Genomic DNA, 19,663 nt, shown 5'->3' on the forward strand with positions numbered 1-19,663 from the left:
GCACAGTTAAGACATGAAACAAGATAGAGGCGCTTCAGATCTTAGATTTTTGTTCATGCAACAATAAACAAGCCTACGATGTGATTAGAAATAAAGTAAATGCAAAAAAATTATGCTAAACACAATTAAAAAGATATGCAAGGCAAACATGCTGGTTCAAAAAGCAACAACTTTACAAGTGCATTCTTCAAAATCATGCTCAGTTCGCTGTAATTCAGTGCACATAAACACTACACAGCATACCAAATGCTGCTCATTTAGCAAATTGAATGGCATAGTCAGAATTTCAGTTTCGGTGTCTTTTTTCCACTCAACCAAATTTCCTTCCATTTGGCAATATCTATTACTGCTCTTTACTCTTAAGACCCGTTCATTCACACTTGCCCAAAAATTCGGCGAGCGAAGCGGATTCGCTCGCCGCAAAAACAAGGACCTGTTCTCACTTGTTCACGCGCGGGCGAGGCAGATCCGCCGCGCCGCTGCTGTTTCTCGCTTTTCCGCACCGCGTCGCTGCTAGCGGCATACACAGATATAGTGAGAAAAGAGCATAAATTTACGCTGTCTACGTACCATAAGCGTATGCATGCTTACGTACATTAAACGCAGGCACATTTTCACTTTTAGTTCAGCGTATGCTAGCACAGACGCAAAAATAAACTTAGCGTGTAGTGGCGCCATCTGGCTGTCAGCGCGGGAACCATTACTGTCAACAAACCGACTCTGCTGTTAAGCCTAGAAGCGGCGGACTTGTCACTCTGAATAAAAAAAGAAAGCAAATTTATCCCTTATACGTTTTCTTAGAGGTGAGGTGAGACGAAGCGAAAGACCTGTGCCGCATTTCTGGCCAGTGAACGCACTGAAAAAGGCAGCAACAACGAGAATTCGATCCGAAGCAGGGGGACCGGCTTCAATGGCGCCGCCATGTTTGTCGCTGCGCGGCGGAAATGGGTCCAGCCCGATCGCCCTCGCCGCGCCGCTTTCCGCGTCGCTCGGCGTCAAAAGCGGCCGAATCCGCTTCGCTTGCCGGATTTTTGGGCAAGTGTGAACGGGCCTTTATTCGGTACAGTTTCTACGTGCAGCTGTTTGCTTCCATTCAATAGCAGATAGTTGGGCCAGTTTAGTATGATTCCGTTTTTTGTATTTCCTGCCTTGGATTTTTCACTGGTTGAAACTAAGTGAGCTTTAGCCAATAACAGCGAACACAAAATGCGTCACTTCAGCCAAGGGTGGGACACACTTAAGTGGAATGGAACGAGTTGCAGAATTGCTATGCTATATCGACCTTTATGGCTAGCTCCATCTGCACGAGCAGTTCCAATACATGGATTAAGACTAATATTCCCCAAGATCATGCAGGAACAGCATGCTTTGTCCCATCACATTATAACCCAAGTATCAAAGCGGCAATGCTGTACACCCAGCATCGAAAGTTTGCAGGGCACACAATTCGCTGAGAAAGGCAGCTACTAGAACTGTGTAACCATGGCGCACAACCCGCAAATGAGGGGCAGTCGTGTTCACACATTAAAGTGCAGGCTGAAAGTTGAAAATTGGTTTTTGAGGAAAGGAAATGGCCCAGTAATTGTGTCACATCTAGGTGGACACGCCATAAGGGAAGGGAGTAATGGAGGGCTGGGGAATAATTTTCGACCACCTGGGGATCTTTGACCTGCTCTGACATCACACAGCACATAGGTGCCTTTGCATTTCACCTGAATCAAATTGCAGCTGCCGCTGCCGGGTTCGAGCCCGGGAACTCCGACCCAGCAGCCAAGCACCCGAACCACTGAGCCTCCATGGAGGGAATCAGGCTGCATATTTTGATTTCAGGTTGCGTGCAAAGGCTGGGGTGAAAGTCCCCTTATTCGACTTGTCCCGCATGCCCCATGAACTTCTTACACTGGGTGAAACTAATAGCGGAATGTTGCAAAACCTTGTAAAGGTATAGCTGCATCCCGTACCATCCGCACAAGCATATCATGCTGTTAGACACGTGGACAGTCAGCAGAGGCAAAGAAAAAAAATGGAAGGGGGCACAGCTTTTGTAATGTAAGGAAACAAAACAGATGCAAACAAAGGAACCAGGTCCCCCAAAAGCAAACAAGCCTCTCACCTTGAGTCCACAGGGTTGGTGTGCGCCATGCCACGCTAGTCTATTGTGAACATCCTAAACAGAAGCGACACCCATTGGCACCACAACCAAAACGGCAAGAAGCAAAATGAAAAGTGACTGCATGCAGCAAGTTTCACAGCTGGTGGGCAGTGATAAGCAATCAAAGCTGCCTTCGCTGCAATGGTTCCAATTGTACGTGGTAAAAGGGAGAGAGATTAAAAAAAAATGCACCCAGCCAGCACCAAACCACATCTGCACACCAATAGCAATAGCAGGCTTTGAAAAAAAGATACGAATTCTCTCGTTACTGCATTACAGCTTGAATAGAAAAGTACGCTTGGAGGGATGATCTCTGCATCCACATTTTATCGTCTATAGTTGGATACAAGTTGAAGACTGCAGTGAAACTCCGCCCACATCCAGGACCACCACACAGAATTCCTCCACGACCAAAAAGTAGTCAGTTGTTAAAACTCCTCTCGTAACTTAAACAAGAAGCTAAGCATAGGAAAAAAATTTATAAGCTCTAGAATTTTGATGCTTACCATCTTTTATATAGTCAAATGTTAAAAATCCGATTTCGTTTACTGTTGTGATTGGCTAACGGAGTAACGCAGTATGCCGTGGACCGTGGCCCAGTGTTACCAACTGCTGTTTATTTTAAGCTGTATCCTGCTATAGCAGATAACAAGGTGCTCTGAAGACTACAAATCAAACTCATTAAGACCCTTTCCATTTATCTGGATAAACACTTAATAGGAGCTAGCTGTCTCCATGATGGGATCAAGAATGTTTACTGCTATAAGCTTAGCAAAGTTTGTCCTCTTAATGTTTAGCTTGATCAGCACTGACAGCATTCATTTAACTTAGGGTGAAGTGCTACTAGCGTCATGGCATCGGCAGATTCTGATCACGGACGTTTCTCTTATCACTATACACACTGTGTGCTTGCCTATTAAAATGCATTAGTGGCGTGCATGCTGAGCCAGCGGTATGTGCACAAGAATTTGTTAAAACAGTTCGGTGATCACAAGATATCAATCGAATGTGGGAAGCCTTTGAAAGTCGGCCTCGAAAAAATTGCGCACCATTCCGGGGCACCAAATTTACCAGCCACCACCAAGCACACAGTCTAGGTCCGTTGCACTGCAGAGATAAATGTGGCACGCAGCCACTGCACCCAATGTCCACTTTTCCGGCTGTGAGCTTACGGTGTAATGAGCCTGACCATCTGGTTTCGTCGAATTAGATGTAACCTACAATGCGCAGAATATGGTTATTTTTTTCGTTTACAGTATGCTTAACAAGAGCGTCATCAGCAAAACACTTGTCTTGTGGCCTATAGGCATTCTGATTACATACGCAGAGAGTCACCTTCAATATGACCTGCAACATTTGCCAACACTGGCCAAAAGGGGGCACTGCAGTTCATAGCAACGTGTCACACGGGACTAGGCACCTACTAGAAATGATCTCATTCCAGAAGAGAGCAGACTCCCTACCACCACCAGCCAAGGAAGACAGACTGCTTCCACATCAGCATGATTCTACAGACGTAAAGTATGTACCGTATTTACTCGCATAATGAACCCACTTTTCCCCAGAAAAGTTGACATAAATCCGGAGGGAGGGTTCATTACACAGAGAAAAAAAAGTCGAGATTTTTTTGCGAGTAAAAATTTCGTACCATAAGTCTGTCCACCACCAACAAAAATTAGCCGACGACTGGTAATGCTATTTTTTAGTGCGGCTGCTGCAGTACCCAAACTGTAGGCGACCGCATACGGAACATGCAGTGCAGAACAGAGGTGGCTCTGGGTTTCGACTTGGGCAGCACACACAGCGTTCCACTGCCGATGAGCCTCGCCTCAAGCAAACAGCCAGCGCACTACTCTGGCGCCATCTTTGGCGAGCAACGAACACCTTACCGATGATGTCATCGGCAAGCAGATGACGACACCGGACTCGATCAAGCGGCGGCGGCACTACTCTGGTGCCACGGGTCGCCACCACACAACCTGCCTTCACGCTACTGCCATACCCTCCTCCTCTAGTATCCTCCTCGTGCGCTCTTCACTATTGCTGTCTTTCATCCTCTGCGGCACTCCGCATTCGGTTATGCCAACAGCAAGGCATGCCACTCAACCGTGTTTGTGTCACATCGTTTGCTTCGAAAGAAGCATCGTTCGCTTCGAAAGATGTTTGCTGTATCATGGCGCGCCGATTTGTGAAAATCAACGAAGCAGGCCCTAGAAGTCAGGTATTCGCAGGACGGTTATGTGTGTAATCCGAATGTTTAAGCGTTAACTGTGGTGTGAGAGGAATCAGGCATTTTCGATCCCAATCTCAAAGCCACTACCCTCAGCAGTCCTGTTAAGGGCCCACAGCATCTTGGCATTCCGCCAAGTTCGCCACCCCCACCAAAGTTCTTGTCAAAAGACGAACACACCGTGATGTTATCGGCGTGCAGCATCTTGTAGTGCTGCCACGTCCGCACTGCGGACGGCGCAAAACTGAGGAACACGCTAAGGAAAGCTAACAATTAAAAAAAAATGTAAATGTTCAACTATAAAATTGGAAATGGGTTCATCATGCGAGTAAAGACGCCATGTCTCTCGGGCATGTGGGGCTAGACAGTTGCTAATCAATGACATCTGGTCATTTCCTCAGTCCCTGTTTACTGCACTCTTCTGCATCTCATTCATGTACTATCAGCAAGAAATGAAACGTAAACACGAGAACTGAAATGCCAGCACAAAAACTCGAATCATATTGGCTCTTGGAGAGAAAATGAAAACGCGTTTGGTTAACACTTCTAAAGGACCGTCTTCACACCTTCCAAATGCAACTGACTTGTGCTAGTATTGAGCTTCCCTCGGACCAGTTTTTCTCATTCCGCTGTTCGTGTTTCAGTTATCTTGGCCACATTTCATTTGTTACTGACAGTACCAACTTGCCCTAGAGGTTCGTTAAAATGCTTTGCTAAAACTGAATGCTGCTGAAGCTAGAGCTGCCATCAGCTAGAAACAAGCCCAATCCAAAAAGCTGTCTGCATATAAAAATTTACAGCTGGCTGAAATGTGAGACAAGGTATAGGCACTGGAATCTTCGATAACCGGCTCAAACTAAAACCTGTGCTGCAAGTCATAATGAACACGACTGCACTCACTGTCCCATGTGCCTGCATCAATGACGCGAACTGAGTTACCTCGGTCTGGCACTAACATCGTTTTTCAATCTTTTGTTTCAGATTTAACTGGTGCAGCAATCCTTGTTATAGGAAAACACCATGCAGCTCTTTCATTCAATGATTTTTGGACATAGACAATAAACAAAAATTAATACCATTGCAGCCAAGCTTTGTTCGCACTGAACACAGGTTGCAATAAAAGGCGGCTGTGCAATGTGCAGTTGAAAAGGCAGCTAGCCAGTGCATTAACACATCCATTATTAGTCACATACATTTAGTCGTACCATGTTGAGCATAACACTGAGCGTAGCACAGCCCCCCCAAGTTTTCATCCTAAAAATGATAACGCTACAGGCCTGCTTGATGTTATTGGTCATCATCAAATCAACACTGCCCGTTCTTGATAAAGAAAAATAGCGGCAAAATTCGCATCTTTCAGCCTGACAAGAGAGCACAAGTGCTCAAGCTCTTCAAAGGAGGCCGAAATTCCAAATGCAGGAATTCACAAAGGACAGTGAGGGCAATTCCCGCTTCAGACCCTCACCTCTTGAAGCTGAAGCGGCGGCCCGCCGTGCTGGCAGGCATGGACTGCATCACAGAGCGGTACACATTCATTGCTACAATGAGAACACAGAGGAGCATGGGCCCAAACAGCGCCCCCTGGAAGCCCAGGCAGAAGACGCCACCCGCTATTGCCAGTCCCGTCAGGAATGGGTGGCCGCCCCTGCACCAAGAAACAACAACACTACTGGTGGCACATCAAAGTACATCGAAGAGGCAAGGCAACTGCACAGCAAAAACTTAAATTGCACAGAATATGATGTGCCATGTGACAACTGCCTAATTAACAAATTAAGTGCAGCTTCAACACTGAAAACTTGAGTAAAGTTTTGATGGCCTTCACCTAACAGTGCCAGCTGTTGCATACAACACCAAGTGCACTTAATTCCCCCCGCTATGCTGTTCCACACAATAATGAATGGACACAAATGCCTGCAAACACATGCAATGCAATGAGCACAGCAGTTCAGCAGTAGTAGCTCATCACAAGCTCACGAGCTCGACCTGTTATCACAACTTTATAATGGCCTCTATGCCAGACAGAGTTGAATGGGCTGTGCTCATTTTGCTGCCTGTAACCAGAAGTCCAGCAGCAAGGCACAATGGATGTTTTGTGTGCCTGCCGCGGAAGACGACGAGAGCGTGCGGCTCCCACCACTCGTGACACTGGCCGGATCCCAAAGAGGCTCTCACCAGTTCCGCGGAGTTCCATGTAACCTTCAAGGTGGCGCTCCTGTCGCTACTTCCGCTTCCCCCATGAGGACATAAAGCTAAGCTGTTGCTGTCGATTATTTAGCTTTTAATGGTGCAAGGGCAGCTTTGGTCAAAGCGCGCCATGGCGCAAGGTACGTTGGTAAACTCAAGGTGGAGTAAGAGACCCGTTTTCCAAACACTTCATCCTAGATAAGCCAAGCATCGGGCCAAGGAAAAACTTGCGTCCATTGTTTCGCAAGTGGGCACACAACGTCAGTGGGGATCGAACCCCGCGCCTCCTGCATACAAGGCAGATGCTGAAATGACTAGGCCACTGCTGCAATGAAAGCTAAGTATTTCAGGCTGCTTAGGGCCCATTACAGAGCTTGACACAGACGGCAGCAGATAAAAGAAGCGATGAAGAATTTACGCTAGCTGAATAGCATTTTCAAAGAAGCAACAGTGTACAGGACCTCAGTCTCCAAGGTTCCCAGAAGCAGGAAAAGAATAACATGTTAGCAGAGAGAAGAAAAGGTATAAACAAATGGGTAAAAAAACACAAACAAAAAAACAGGCTGCCACTTTCTGCATTTAAGATATGGGATAAGCTAGGCTGATCGCCTGCCACAGGAGAAACACTAGGGAAGCAAGAAGAATAAGCTGCAAGATCAAGGCCAGAGTTGCTGTCCGTGCTGCCAAATAGTGTGGCATTGCAAAAGAAAAGAAAAATAATGTACTTGAAGCACTTCGGAAGCGCCATTTAGAAGGTACATAATAGTGAACTATGCTGCAATGAGCTACACAACAAAGTGAAGCACTCAGAGACCTTTTGCTAATGGATAAACATGGCAAACAAGAACTATAGAAAGAGACTGCAGATGACATCAACATACAAAAATACTTGTTGCTTGTATCAGCCACCCTTCTTGGCACCATGTTCTGTGCTTCTACAGTTCATTATATATCACCATCCAGATTCAATCTAAGTTTTCTTTGCTCATAGCATTTCAACAAAAGTCAGAAATAACTGCGTCACTAAGGCTTGTACAAACGATATAATAGGACACTTTTTTAGGCCCAAATCTTAAAAACCTACATTCATCATCTCTATCACTACAAAACTTATCGTTGTCCTTGCAGGGCCCCAATCAACATAGTATTCCAATGATCACTGCTAAGCATAGTAATCTACACAGACTCTTTCTTTCATGACAAATGCTGCACCTCGAAGGCTGATTTCTATCTCTAATTCTGACCCATTTCTGGACCAGAAACTGGCAATGTGCTATGCCACTTTTCGATACAGCCGTCTTAAAGTCAAATGCACTTCCCACATAGGCCCTCAATAGAAGGCAGCTCGTCCAACCTGCGCAAACCACACACCAGCTGCTTCTATCACCTCATCACCTAACTAAAATCTCCTCACAAACACGTGTTCCTTCAGTTCTGGGGAGAGAATGCACCCAAAGGAGGAGGAGGACAAGACAAGTTGAGAGAGGAGGAGGAGGAGGAACTTGCCCCTTGATCTCGGCGTAGATGGCGCAGTCGACAAAGTAGGCGGGTGCCAGCTGGCAGATGAGCATGAGGAGAGCCTTGAGGCGCTGCGCCTGCACTAGCCACAGCTCCAGCACAGCCGGCAGGCAGGCCCAGTAGGCACCAATGAAGGGCACCGCCCCAAACAGGGCCGCCAGTGCTGCAGAGGGAGGAAAGAAACACCACGCAGTGAGCCTCTGCCATCCTCAGGGCACACTGTGAGACCCAGTTTGCACTACATATATACCTGCCGCAAGTCGTAACGCGAGGGAGACAGCAAAGACAGAGAGAGTACACAACATACAAGTGCTAACCTAGGACTGATTAATTGCAGAAAACTTGTTATTATTATACTATTAAATAGAGCCACGGCACTTTCTCGATTAGCAAGAAGAAACCAGTACCAGAAGCAGTTCTATGATTCCAGAAATGACTCAGCTAAAACGTGGCAGCTGGTAAATGAATTGCGCGGTTACAAGCCTCGTGACCCATTACTGAGCGAAATTTTGGCCCTGTAAGCAAGAAACTTGCAGATCGATTTAACCTGCATTTTTCATCAGTGCACAGCCCTGAATCCTCGAGTGTTTCTTCATCGGCGCGCATGCATAATGTCACTGTCTCTGAGTGTGCTTTTCCGCCTGAAATGAGCGAAGCTGATATGCGGGAAATTTTGCAGGCATTCAAAAAAAGAAAGTCCGCCGGCATCGACGGCATTTGTATGGAGGATATTGTTAGAAATTTCGAGGTCCTGAAAGATGTGCTTCTTTGTATGTTAAACACTACTACTGTGACGGGCAGGGCAAAGTCCCCGACTCTATGAAACATGCAAGAGTGAAACTACCGTCCGATATCTGTGTTGCCTTGTTTCGTGCAAATTTAGAAAAAAATGTGTCCAGAGTTATGCACAGTTTCCTGGATATACATGAAACGATTTCAGACAATCAGTGTGGATTTGTGGCGGGAAAGGGCACACTGAGCCGGCTGGAAGACATCTCGGACCTATTGCACTCTACTCTTGAACTTAATCAGGATGCCTGTGGTCTGTTAGTAGATGCGTCCAAAGCATCTGATTCAATAGACCGTCAAATACTGCTTCATAAAATGCATACTTATGGTTTCCATGGCCATTTCCATGAATTTTTGAAGAGCTACTTGTGTCATCGTTCTCAACTTGTTTGTATCGGAAAGAAGAAGAGCTCCCCCGTAGAACTAAAGTGTGGTGTTCCGCAGGGATCTATCCTATCACCTTTGTTATTCAATATTTTTGTCAGTGACTTGAAACAAAGCATTACTTCACGTAACCTCTATCCATATGCAGACGGCACACTTCTTATTTCTCGCCATATAGACTATTACGCCTGTGTTGAGCTGCTCCAAAAAGATGCCACTGCCGTATTAGACTGGTATGATTCAAACCTAATCAGTATAAATAACACAAAGACCCAACTAGTACGTTTTAGAAGCCCCATGAAGATTCTCAACTTAGATGCTCCTCTAAGGCTACGTTCCTCTAACTGCTGTTCCTGTCAATGTTCACCGGTTCCCTATGATGAAGTGGTAAAGTATATGGGTATTTATCTAGACTGTGACTTAAGTTGGCACTCTCACCTATCTTACATTTGTAAACAACTTGAAAGCGTGTCATGCCGTTTATACAATGTCAAATTATACATGCCTGTCTCGGTTAGAAGGGTAATACTTCACTCATTAAGCTGCTCAGTGTTGCAATATGGTATTTGCTGTTTTTTTAACTGTGCAGAATTTTTATGGTATTTGCTGTTTTTTTAACTGTACGGAATTTTGGAAAAGGCAGGTTAACAGGTTAACGTTTAACACGTTAAAGAACCCCAGGTGGTCAAAGTTTCCGGAGCCCTCCACTGCGGCGTCTCTCACAGCCTTAGTCGCTTCGGGACGTTAAACCCCATAAACGAAACCATCTTCAAGAGGCCACTGTCAGACATACGTGGAGTGACGAATTGTGATGGAACGGCTACTTGGGCTAGTTGGGATAGATTAATTGCTACGAGGCTACGTGAGACGACGGACAAAAAAAGACACACAAATTCAGAGTTGCACGCTCTCTCTATGAAGTACCCATTACCAGAACTAAATACGGAGAAAGCCAGCGCTGCTTTTATGTCCCCACAATATTATTAATATGAATAGTCTGCCTAATGAGATAAGAGTTTCGAAGAATAAGAAGGCCGTAAAGAAAGCCCTCTTAAACTACACTGTCTCAGGATATTGATGTGAACAAAAGGTGGCGAAAAAGGGGGAAACATTCCAGATGTTTTCTTCTTGTGTTCATAGGGTACAACGCTTTCATTACCTTCTCTTTTTTTTTTCCGGTTTTATTCAGCAACCACAAGCGAACCATTTGCTCGTTTCCTGTTCTCTAATGGCTTTATTGTGTCTCCTTGATGCATTTTTCTTTTCCTTTTACATTTTCAATTTGAAATGATTTTTCTGTATAGGTAAATAAGAGATTGCCGCCTGCTGCCGAGTTTTGCCCAACAAGCCACCGATGTCTTTGGCATGCCCGGAAATGTACTGTATTGCCCGACGAAATATGAAGACTTATTATTATTATATTATTATTATTATTATTATTGTTATTATATTATTATTATTATTATTATTATTATTATTATTATTATATTATTATTATTATTATTATTAAAGTACAATCTCTGTGCCATGATTACAACCAATACGAGCTGGTAAATTCCCTTGCCGAAGTGCATTATGAATGTTCAGATGTGCAAAATTTTGCATGTTCCAACCACTCAGCCAGGCCCCTAAGGATGACACAAATGCAGGAGCCATGACCAAAACTATGAGCTGCTCTGGCCTCAGATCACCCAACGCCACGATCGCCAGCCGCGCAGCATGCAGTACCCACCATGAGCGAGCACCGAACGGTGGCAGGTGGCAGAACACAGCTAACGCCATGATCGCCAGTCACGCAGTACACACGCACGGGCACACAGCAGTGGCCGCATGACCATAAATAAATCCCTTCAGCCGTAAAAGATTTACATGAATACATATCCCGTGCTTCAGCATGCGGATTTTGTTTTCTGTGTTTTATACGAACTTTGGGTGGAACAAATATTTTTCGGGATCTTGTGAGAGACATCTCAGCAAGATTCGGCTGTATTATTTTAATGGAGCAAGGATGGCTTGACCAGAGTGCCATGGCTACTGTGTTTTGGTCTGCACTAGGACCCATTTTACCCATGCATTTCACTATAGCAAAGCCAAGCACCAGACCAGGGAAACGCTTGTACAATGTGGAAAACTGATGGATAATCGAACATTCCACATAACAGGCAAATGCTCAAGCCACTAAGCCACCACTACAGTAAAGACCGAACACAGCACCTCTGTTGTGTGCACCTTCCTCATCCATGGGCGTCCGGAGGGGGGGGCAAGGGGGGGCGGCTGCACCCCCCTGGAAAATCACTCACTCGAACCGTGAGTGATGGCCGCACGCCAGGGGCGGTGGTGCGCTCAGCCAAAAGGGTAAAAGCAGCCCCGCTTCGACGCTTGGTCACATCTGCGAAATGCCGCGTCCGGGCGCGCGTCATTCCGCCGTTTTCAAACCACGCCACCGCCAGCTCTGCTGAAGGACGACCTGTTGCAGACATGCAGCGGCACCGGCGAGCATGTGTTTCGAGATGGGTGGCTGTTTCTTTGATCTCTAGAGAGATAGTGACACGGAGGCAGACAGTGCACAGGGCACAGGTCGCTCGCGCCCTGTGCCGGCGTACGTTCGTACGCCGGCCACCGATGAATTCTTGAGGGGGGAAGGACAAATCAGCCGTGTCCACCCCCGCTTTGTCGGGCTGCTCAGGGGCAAGCGGGCGACGAGTTGGCGCCGCCGCCGCTCGCTGTCTCCTCCGATCCACGGGAGAGCTCAGTGCGGTAGAAGCGCCGCTTTCAGAACCTTCGGCAAAGGGGATTAGCTGCTTTTGTTCACGGCGACGCAGTCTCCAGAGGCGCCCCCACACCAGCGTTCCTTGCGTCTTCTCCGGAAACCAGCGCCTTTGGTCAAGGCAGCCCGATGGCGCCTGCCTGGCTCGCCTGTCACCTCTGGCTGGGCCTCAAATCCCAACAGCGCCCATGTACTGTGCGATGTCAGTGCATGGTAAAGAGACCGTCCGTCCCTCATAGCCTGAGTCGTTTTGGGGCTCTGAACCTCATAAAAACACACAAAACAAATTTTCCGACCGGAGTGGCGAGTGTCCCTTCCCCTCGGAAGTCGCGCGGCGTTCCTTGCGTGTGCTGTAATGATCGGAGGCCCAGCCAGCGGAGAACGGCGAGACAGTCAGGCGTCATCAGGTATGCGGCCAAAAGCGCTGCTGTTTCTCGGAGAAGACGCAAGGAAAAGCTGGCCTGGAGGCGGCTTCTGGCTCGGCGTTTGCGGGGACAAAGGCTCTAATCCCCTTCGCCGGCGATGCTGAATGCGGCTCTGGTGCCGGACTGCGTTCCTGGGGACTGGCAGCGGAAACAGGCGAGCCAGACCGGCGTCATCAGGCTACTGCGACGGAAAGCGCTGCTGTCCGGGGGAGACAAAAGAGACACTGCGTGGGGCAGCTACTGGCGACGGCGTCGGCGTACACAAAGACGTCTAATCCCTTCGCCGGGAAGGCTGAGCGCGGTGCTTCTCCCGGACTGCCCGTGGACTGACCGACGAGACTCAGTGGCGACGACGGCGGGGCGGCGGCGCCGCTAACTCATTACCCGCGTGCGCCCTGGGCAGCAGACAAAGCCGAGGGGCGACACGGCTGATTTGTCCCTTCCACTGAACTGAAGAGGTCACCGGTGTGAGCGGTCAGCGCTCGCGTCCCCATCGATCAGGATCGTCACTCAGCAGCAAACGACCTTTGGGCCTGGGAAAACAGTTCGCGACTCAGAGACGCCAAGTTCCTCCTTGCCCATGTAGCCGCCGCCGCTCGCTGTGCCTCCGATCCACGGGAGAGCGCAGTGCGGTAGAAGCGCCGCTATCAGAATCTTCGGCAAAGGGGATTAGCATCTTTTGTTCACGGCGACGCAGTCTCCAGAGGCGCCCCCACACCAGCGTCCCTTGCGTCTTCTCCGAAAACCAGCGCCTTTGGTCAACGCAGCCCGATGGCGCCTGCCTGGCTCGCGTGTCACCTCTGGCTGGGCCTCAAATGACAACAGCGCCCGTGTACTGTGCGAGGTCAGTGCCCGGTAAAGAAACCCAGGTGGTCGACATTATCCGGAACTCTGTACTACTCCGTTCCTCATAGCCTGAGTCGTTTTGGGGCTCTGAACACCATAAAAACACACAAAACAAACTTTCCTACCGGAGTGGCGAGTGTCCCTTCCCCTTGGAAGTCGCACGGAAGTAAGCCCTTGCACGTGTGCGCGCCTCTGTATTTGTGCTTCGGTGTTTTTAGTGGCCGTTTGTCAACGAAGCTGAGAACAACCAAGACAGTGGACGAGAAAGCAACGAGCGGCGAGCAGTGTGCGTGCGGTTGCTCGACTGTGCGGATGCGCGAGCAAGATGGAGCGAGGTGTATGAAGCTGCGAGCGTGCATTTATCTTGTAAATAAGTTTTCGTTGTATGTATAGACATCTTTTGTTTTCAACGTACGCGTTCAACCGTTTTTCCAATCAATGTGTGTGATGAGTGTGCACCGAGAGCGTGTAATGAAGCACAGAAATGAATTTATCACCCGTGTAATCACGCAATTCGCCCAGAAAAATCAGAAGAGTCTATAGTTGCTGTTCAAGGAAGACTGACTGAGTGACTGTAGTTGCGTGTTTGTGACCATATTGTGCTGTGTGCTGGTCATCAATCCGGGTGAGTCGAGAACCCGTATGCAGCAATACTGAGCACTCTTCTCCACGAAGTGACAGTATATTTTTGGATTTTTTATTAATTTTAATTGTTTCTTCGTTGATAAACTGCAATGTATCTCTCCTAGCCACACTTTAATTTGCTGTTTGTAATTTTTATTTCATGTGTGTATTTCACTTATTTTTTATTTATATATAAATAAATAAATTCATACCGCAAATAGTGCCTTTTTGCTACGAACATGCCCCCCCCCCCCCCCCCCCCCCTCCGGCGCCAACAACCAATGGGGCCCCCCCCTGCAAAAAATTCTGCGGACGCCCTTGTCCTCATCTCTCTGTTCTCTCTTGCATTACAACTTGTACTTACGAAATATTGATGCACCAAAACACCTACCCCTGTTGACATAATTATGTGTACAGGTGCACCAAAAGTAAAACGGAGCACGCGAGCGGTGGCTGAACTGGGAAAAAAAATTGGCAGTGGCTTATTTCAGCTAGGCCAGGATATACGTGGCGAAAGCAGTTTCATCTACTGGCTTTTCGGTAGCGACACACCGTTGTCGTTCAGCAGCTTGGCGGCATCTGTTCGCGTGACGTTCCTCTCGTTCTTCAGTCGTCTCGGCCGCCCACTTAGCCTTTCTTTGCCTCCTCTTCACGCTGTGGGCCAGCCTTGTACCATGTGACGACTTCTGGATCGGATGTGCGTTGCACAGCCAGCTGAATCACATGGTCCGTCACACAGCGAGCGTTCATGTCCTCCAACTCCATTGTATCGGCAGCAAGGCACGCCACTCTCCGAGCTGCATCACTCTTCATTCTCTGTTTGATATGCCGAGCATGTTATTCTTCTGTCTCCGCAGCTCATTGCCTCCTCCTGGTTTCATTCCATCGTTGATCCGCAGCCCTGGCACGAGATGCTGAACTAGACAACGGACCATCCTCATCTGAGTCTATTCGCCTGGCCACTTCGTACTTACGACGCTTCTCGAGGCGTGCGGCTCGTTCTTCCTCCGCCTCCTCGGCTCGCTGCCTCCTCTTGGTTTCGTTCCGACGACGAAGCCTGGCTTCTTTCAGTCTCTCCAACTTACTTTCCATATCTGCCGACGAATCCCACCGAGCTGCCCCTTCTATGTATAGTACGATGCAACGCCGGCTCCTCCTCTGTTGTTGCAACGCGGTTTCACCGGCTCCTCCTCTGACGTCATGCCAGATGGCGCAGTGAGCGGCGCTGCCAGCTGCGGCGGTTGCTAGGCAACGGCTCAGCTTGCGGTGTGGCCACCAGCCACGGCGAAATGGTGAGAATACAGCCAATGTAGCTCTCGCTTCAAAATCGCATGCCAGCGCACTCTATTAGCAGAAGTGCAGCAGAGAGCGAGGGGGTGTTCAGCACATCTGGCTGACCCATCTCAATGATCTGATGCTTGCCTTATCGCCGGCACCAGCGAAGCAGCACTGCTACTATCACTCCTTGCCAGAAGCGTTTTCAATGCTTCATACAAGGTTTTATTATTTGTCCGCACTGTGCAGAAAAGCTGACCTTCAGCGGCGTGCGCTTTCTGCTTCGTCAGGAAAGGCACCATTTTCAGTCTGCGTCACCGCCATGGTTCGCGCTTCACTTCGCGACAAATCTGTTTGGCAAGTGCGGTCAAAATTTTGCTTGCTCCAGGGAAAGCACGAAAAAAAAATAGCATGCATGATTGACTGCCTTGTCTTTTTGATATAAATAGATGCTCAAAATATAACCAATCACGGACGACTCAAGCAGAGAAAACCTTATTTTGTATGAAAATTTTTTAAACTTTGATTTCTACAATGTAAGAAAGATAATTTGTGCTGAAACAAGTGGTCTTCAACTACCTCACTTGCGATGCCATTGAGCACCTATTTATATCATAAAGACAAAGCCAATATATGCATGCTATTCTTTTTTTCATACCGCACTTGCAAAACCGATGCAGAAGCGTTCATACTCTATAGCATAACCAACTCGCCACCAAGTGAAGCGCGAACCACGGCAGTCACGCAGACTGAAAATGGGCGCATTCCTGACGAAGCAGAAAGCACACGCTGTCCAAGTACAGCTTTTCTGCACGATGCGGGCAAACAATAAACGCTTGCATGAATCACTGAAGTGCCCCTGGCGAGCAGTGATGGTAGCAGCGCCGCAGCTTCGTTTGAGGTGGCAATAAGGCGAGCATCAGATCATTGAGGTGGGACAGCCGGATGTGCCGACGCACCCTTGCTTTTTGCTGTGCGCCTACTGATAGAGCACGCTGGCAAGCAGTTTTGGCCCGTTCAGCCACCGCTCGCGTGCTCCGTTTTACTTTTGGTGCACCTGTACAGCTCACCAGAATCTACAGCACAGGTACATTAGAGCGACAACAAGAAAACAGATGCTGTAAAAGGGCCAGAGTTTCTTATTCTTTCTGCTGGTAATGAACACAGAGGATGCGCAGAAAATTCCCCATAATTAAGCAGTGTGCCCAGAGTACCTACCGCTGCATTCCAGAAAAGCCATCTGCAGAATAATAGCTCTCTAACAACTGTCAGGTGCCCACCAAACATGGAAAAGAAAGTTGATTGATAAATTTATTTGGTAACCAGAAAGTATTAAATGAGATTAATGCATTTATCACAAAAAGCTAAAAAAAATTCCACTGGCTGCTATAATGGCACATTTCTGTAAAAAAAATTTCTAGTGGCTGTTATAATGGCACATTTCTGTCAAACTTATCATAAGCCGGCTGCCATAACACACCGATTTGTTACCGCTGCCACACTACGAAGCATAGCACAGTAGCCATTTTGCTTGCCAAACAGTGTCTCCATCTATTATAGCGTCTAGTAACAATAAAAAACTGAAAGCTAGAATTTACAGCTAAAACAAAGAGACACATGTGAGGGCAGGGAAGTAGAAACACAACAAAAAATAAAGATATTTGGTAGCAACAACAGTGGTGAATACTATAGGTTTGGTTTATTGGTTTATTGGGGTTTAACGTCCCAAAGCGATTCAGGCTATGAGGGACGCCGTAGTGAAGGGCTCTGGAAATTGCGACCACCTGGGGTTCTTCAACGTGCACTGACATCGCACAGTACACAGGCCTCTAGAATTTCGCCTCCATCGAAATTCAGCCGCCGCGACCGGGATCGAACCCGCGACTTTCGGGTCAGCAGCCGAGCGCCATAACCACTGAGCTACCGCGGAGGGGGCGCGAATACTATAGTCAGACGACTGAAAAAAATGTTAAAGCACTACGCAGCTGCCCATGCTGAGCAAACGTGGCAGTCGGCCTGCTCACCAGTGGGAATGTAGACCATCTTCACGTCAAACAGGGTGTGTATAAGCCAGGTGTACAGGCCGTAAAAAGCGGCCATCTTGAAAGAGGCAGCAAAGACGCCGGCCACGGCCTCCTCAACCGCTTCGCCTAAGTGGCTGGCTGAGCCCGGCAGCATGCTGGCAAACAGGTCCAAGGGCTTGTAGCGCTCCTTGCTGGCACGCAGCAGGTAGAACAGTGCAGTCAGGAACACCACCTGCAGGAGGAGGCAGCACACATGCGTTTTGGACAAACATAACAGCGGGCATACATTGATGGCATTGGTTGGGTGGATTCCAAGAGAGGACAAGCTTAATACGTAAAGGCTCACTAGTTGGTTGTGCATACTTAAGACTACAGCGCAGCAGAAACACGGATAAGGCAAGAAAAGGACGCAAACACAGACGCTGTCTAGGGATGTCAGGATTAACCCTCTTGCACAAGTGGTGCAATTTCTTTGGGGGCCGTTAAGAAAACATATTAAGAAAACAGGAAGTGGGTTCTATTTGCAATTAACCGCTATATTACTGTTACATTAATTTTTTGGCCAAAAAACTCCAAGGTGTGGTTAGCAAAGAAAAAAGCTCCCTAGTCAATAAGGTGCTCCTGCTTAAATAATGAGGAATGCTTTCTTCAAGGAAATCTGTGCCACCTAAGTTACGGTTTTCAATCAACATAAAGTTGAACTACCTGAGTAATGAGAGTAGACTTCAGTTTGGGCTCTGACCTTCAGTTTGAAAACAAACTAGCAGTCCTATTGCTGCTTTCAAACCTTACTTCTGTGGCCAACCATTCGAAGTTCAAATTATATTCGAGAATTTAAATATTTAGTACACGACATCCTTGTTACCTCGAACTTCACGTCTCAAAATATTGGTTAACTTGAACATTTCCTATGCCACCCAACAGGTACTCTGTATTTGTCATTGCTTATCTTGAAACGTTCTTGCAATGAAATTCGGATGTCTTGAAATCTGGCCAGTTAAAATTTAAAAAAAAAAAAAGAAGAAGAAGAAGAAAGAGGCCATCAGGCAGCAGCTTTGCAGGGCCCTCACATTACGCCATGAACCAATGAGCGAGATCAGGCTGGCATGCCATAATGCGCGCCACTTTCCGGCACTTTCCGCCGGGACACACGCCACCTCTGCTGCTAGTTCTGAGCAAGGACGGACTCTGTATACAGGGGCACATGAGGAGTAGGCGGCTCCACTGTGACCCCTCCTCTCCCATGAGCAGTGCCATCTGAGCCCCAGCTGACTAAATCTGGCCACTCCGAACGCCACATCAGCAACACGGCTGCGCACTCAAAGCTGGCACGTTCTTTGCTGGCCATGTTTGTTGGGCTGCTGTGCTGCTACATGGGACTCCTCTCAGTAATTTACAGCTGAGTGCTTGGTTTGCATCATGGAGTTCACATTGGAAAGTAAGGCTAGATAGGTGGCTCAAATTTTTACAATGCAGGACCAGTAAACTGAAAACTTGGGTACTTCACGTGTCAAAACCCTGTTTACTGTAAAACTTTTCGCCGTCTTTACGACTTCCAAGTTAATGAGGGTCTACTGTACTCAGAAGTGAAGCTGACTTATTCGACAAGTAATTACCCAATTCGAAACTGAAATCCAAGCATTCACACAGTACTGCTGTGAGAAATAAGATAGTGTACTCACAAAGTTCAGCACGAAGTTGAGAACTGCGGTGCCCCCACCAAACAGGATTGACAGGGTGGTTGTGACAAGGCTGAGAACGACGCTGATGTTGCCCTTCAGCAGAGCCCAGATAGACTCGAACACCTGCACATCACACGTCACAGTGGTTCATGACTTGCAAGAGATTAGACTGCGACACAAACGTGGCCGCAAGGCATTAAACAGAACATGAGGGCAACTCATTCAAATTTTGTTTTTGTAAAATTCTCTCATTTGCATAGTTCACATGCAGCCAGAAAGAAGAATATAGTATTTATAGCAAATCTGAGTTGAAACAGAACGTTTTTTCTTCCAGCCACACGATTCAAACCAGTTGCGTTGATGATGATACAGAATGCATTACCACCTCCATGATCAGCAATTAGAAGTGAATGGCTGCAGCCTCAAAGATTAGCATAAAAAAAAAGCACTTGATGTCACTGTAGTTTGCTTGTAAGAACATACGTCAACAATACCAGTTAGTTATTTTCTGTGGCTTTTCTAGCTAGTAAAGGTGTCATTTTCAGTAAAAGTAGTCCCTTTCTCATTAGGATGTGAACATTTAATGATACAAGCCAACTTCCAATTGGTGCTGTGTTAAAAAAGCTGCACTTTAAAAGACACTTTATAAGTGACACAGAAGCGGTATGGTTTCCCAGGGCGTCAACTGCGCCTGCAAAGTGGAAAGTACGTGCCTGACAGATGCCGCCATTTACCACTTGCTCAATCACCAACTGTGTGC

General features: G+C 47.4%; 1 protein-coding gene across 5 annotated transcripts in view; it reads right to left on the bottom strand.

Annotated features, from left to right (window-relative positions):
• LOC149339112 (transmembrane protein 245) overlaps window positions 1–19,663 on the bottom strand; it is an 83,855-nt gene that overhangs the window by 1,783 nt on the left and 62,409 nt on the right. For 4 of the 5 annotated variants that reach the window (XM_089547930.1, XM_089547926.1, XM_089547927.1 and 1 more), the window contains 5 exons: window positions 18,904–19,026; window positions 17,222–17,453; window positions 8,076–8,250; window positions 5,848–6,027; window positions 2,114–2,167 (listed from right to left, as the gene is read on the bottom strand). In XM_089547930.1, the coding sequence (XP_089404056.1) occupies window positions 2,149–2,167; window positions 5,848–6,027; window positions 8,076–8,250; window positions 17,222–17,453; window positions 18,904–19,026 (729 nt within the window). In that variant the 3' untranslated portion in view covers window positions 2,114–2,148. The remainder of the gene's footprint in view (window positions 1–2,113; window positions 2,168–5,847; window positions 6,028–8,075; window positions 8,251–17,221; window positions 17,454–18,903; window positions 19,027–19,663) is intronic. The other variant, XM_089547928.1, reaches the window with a different exon arrangement.

The sequence above is a fragment of the Amblyomma mixtum genome, chromosome 6, assembly GCF_055824585.1.
Source record: "Amblyomma mixtum isolate Tamu chromosome 6, ASM5582458v1, whole genome shotgun sequence".
Taxonomy (NCBI): domain Eukaryota; kingdom Metazoa; phylum Arthropoda; class Arachnida; order Ixodida; family Ixodidae; genus Amblyomma; species Amblyomma mixtum.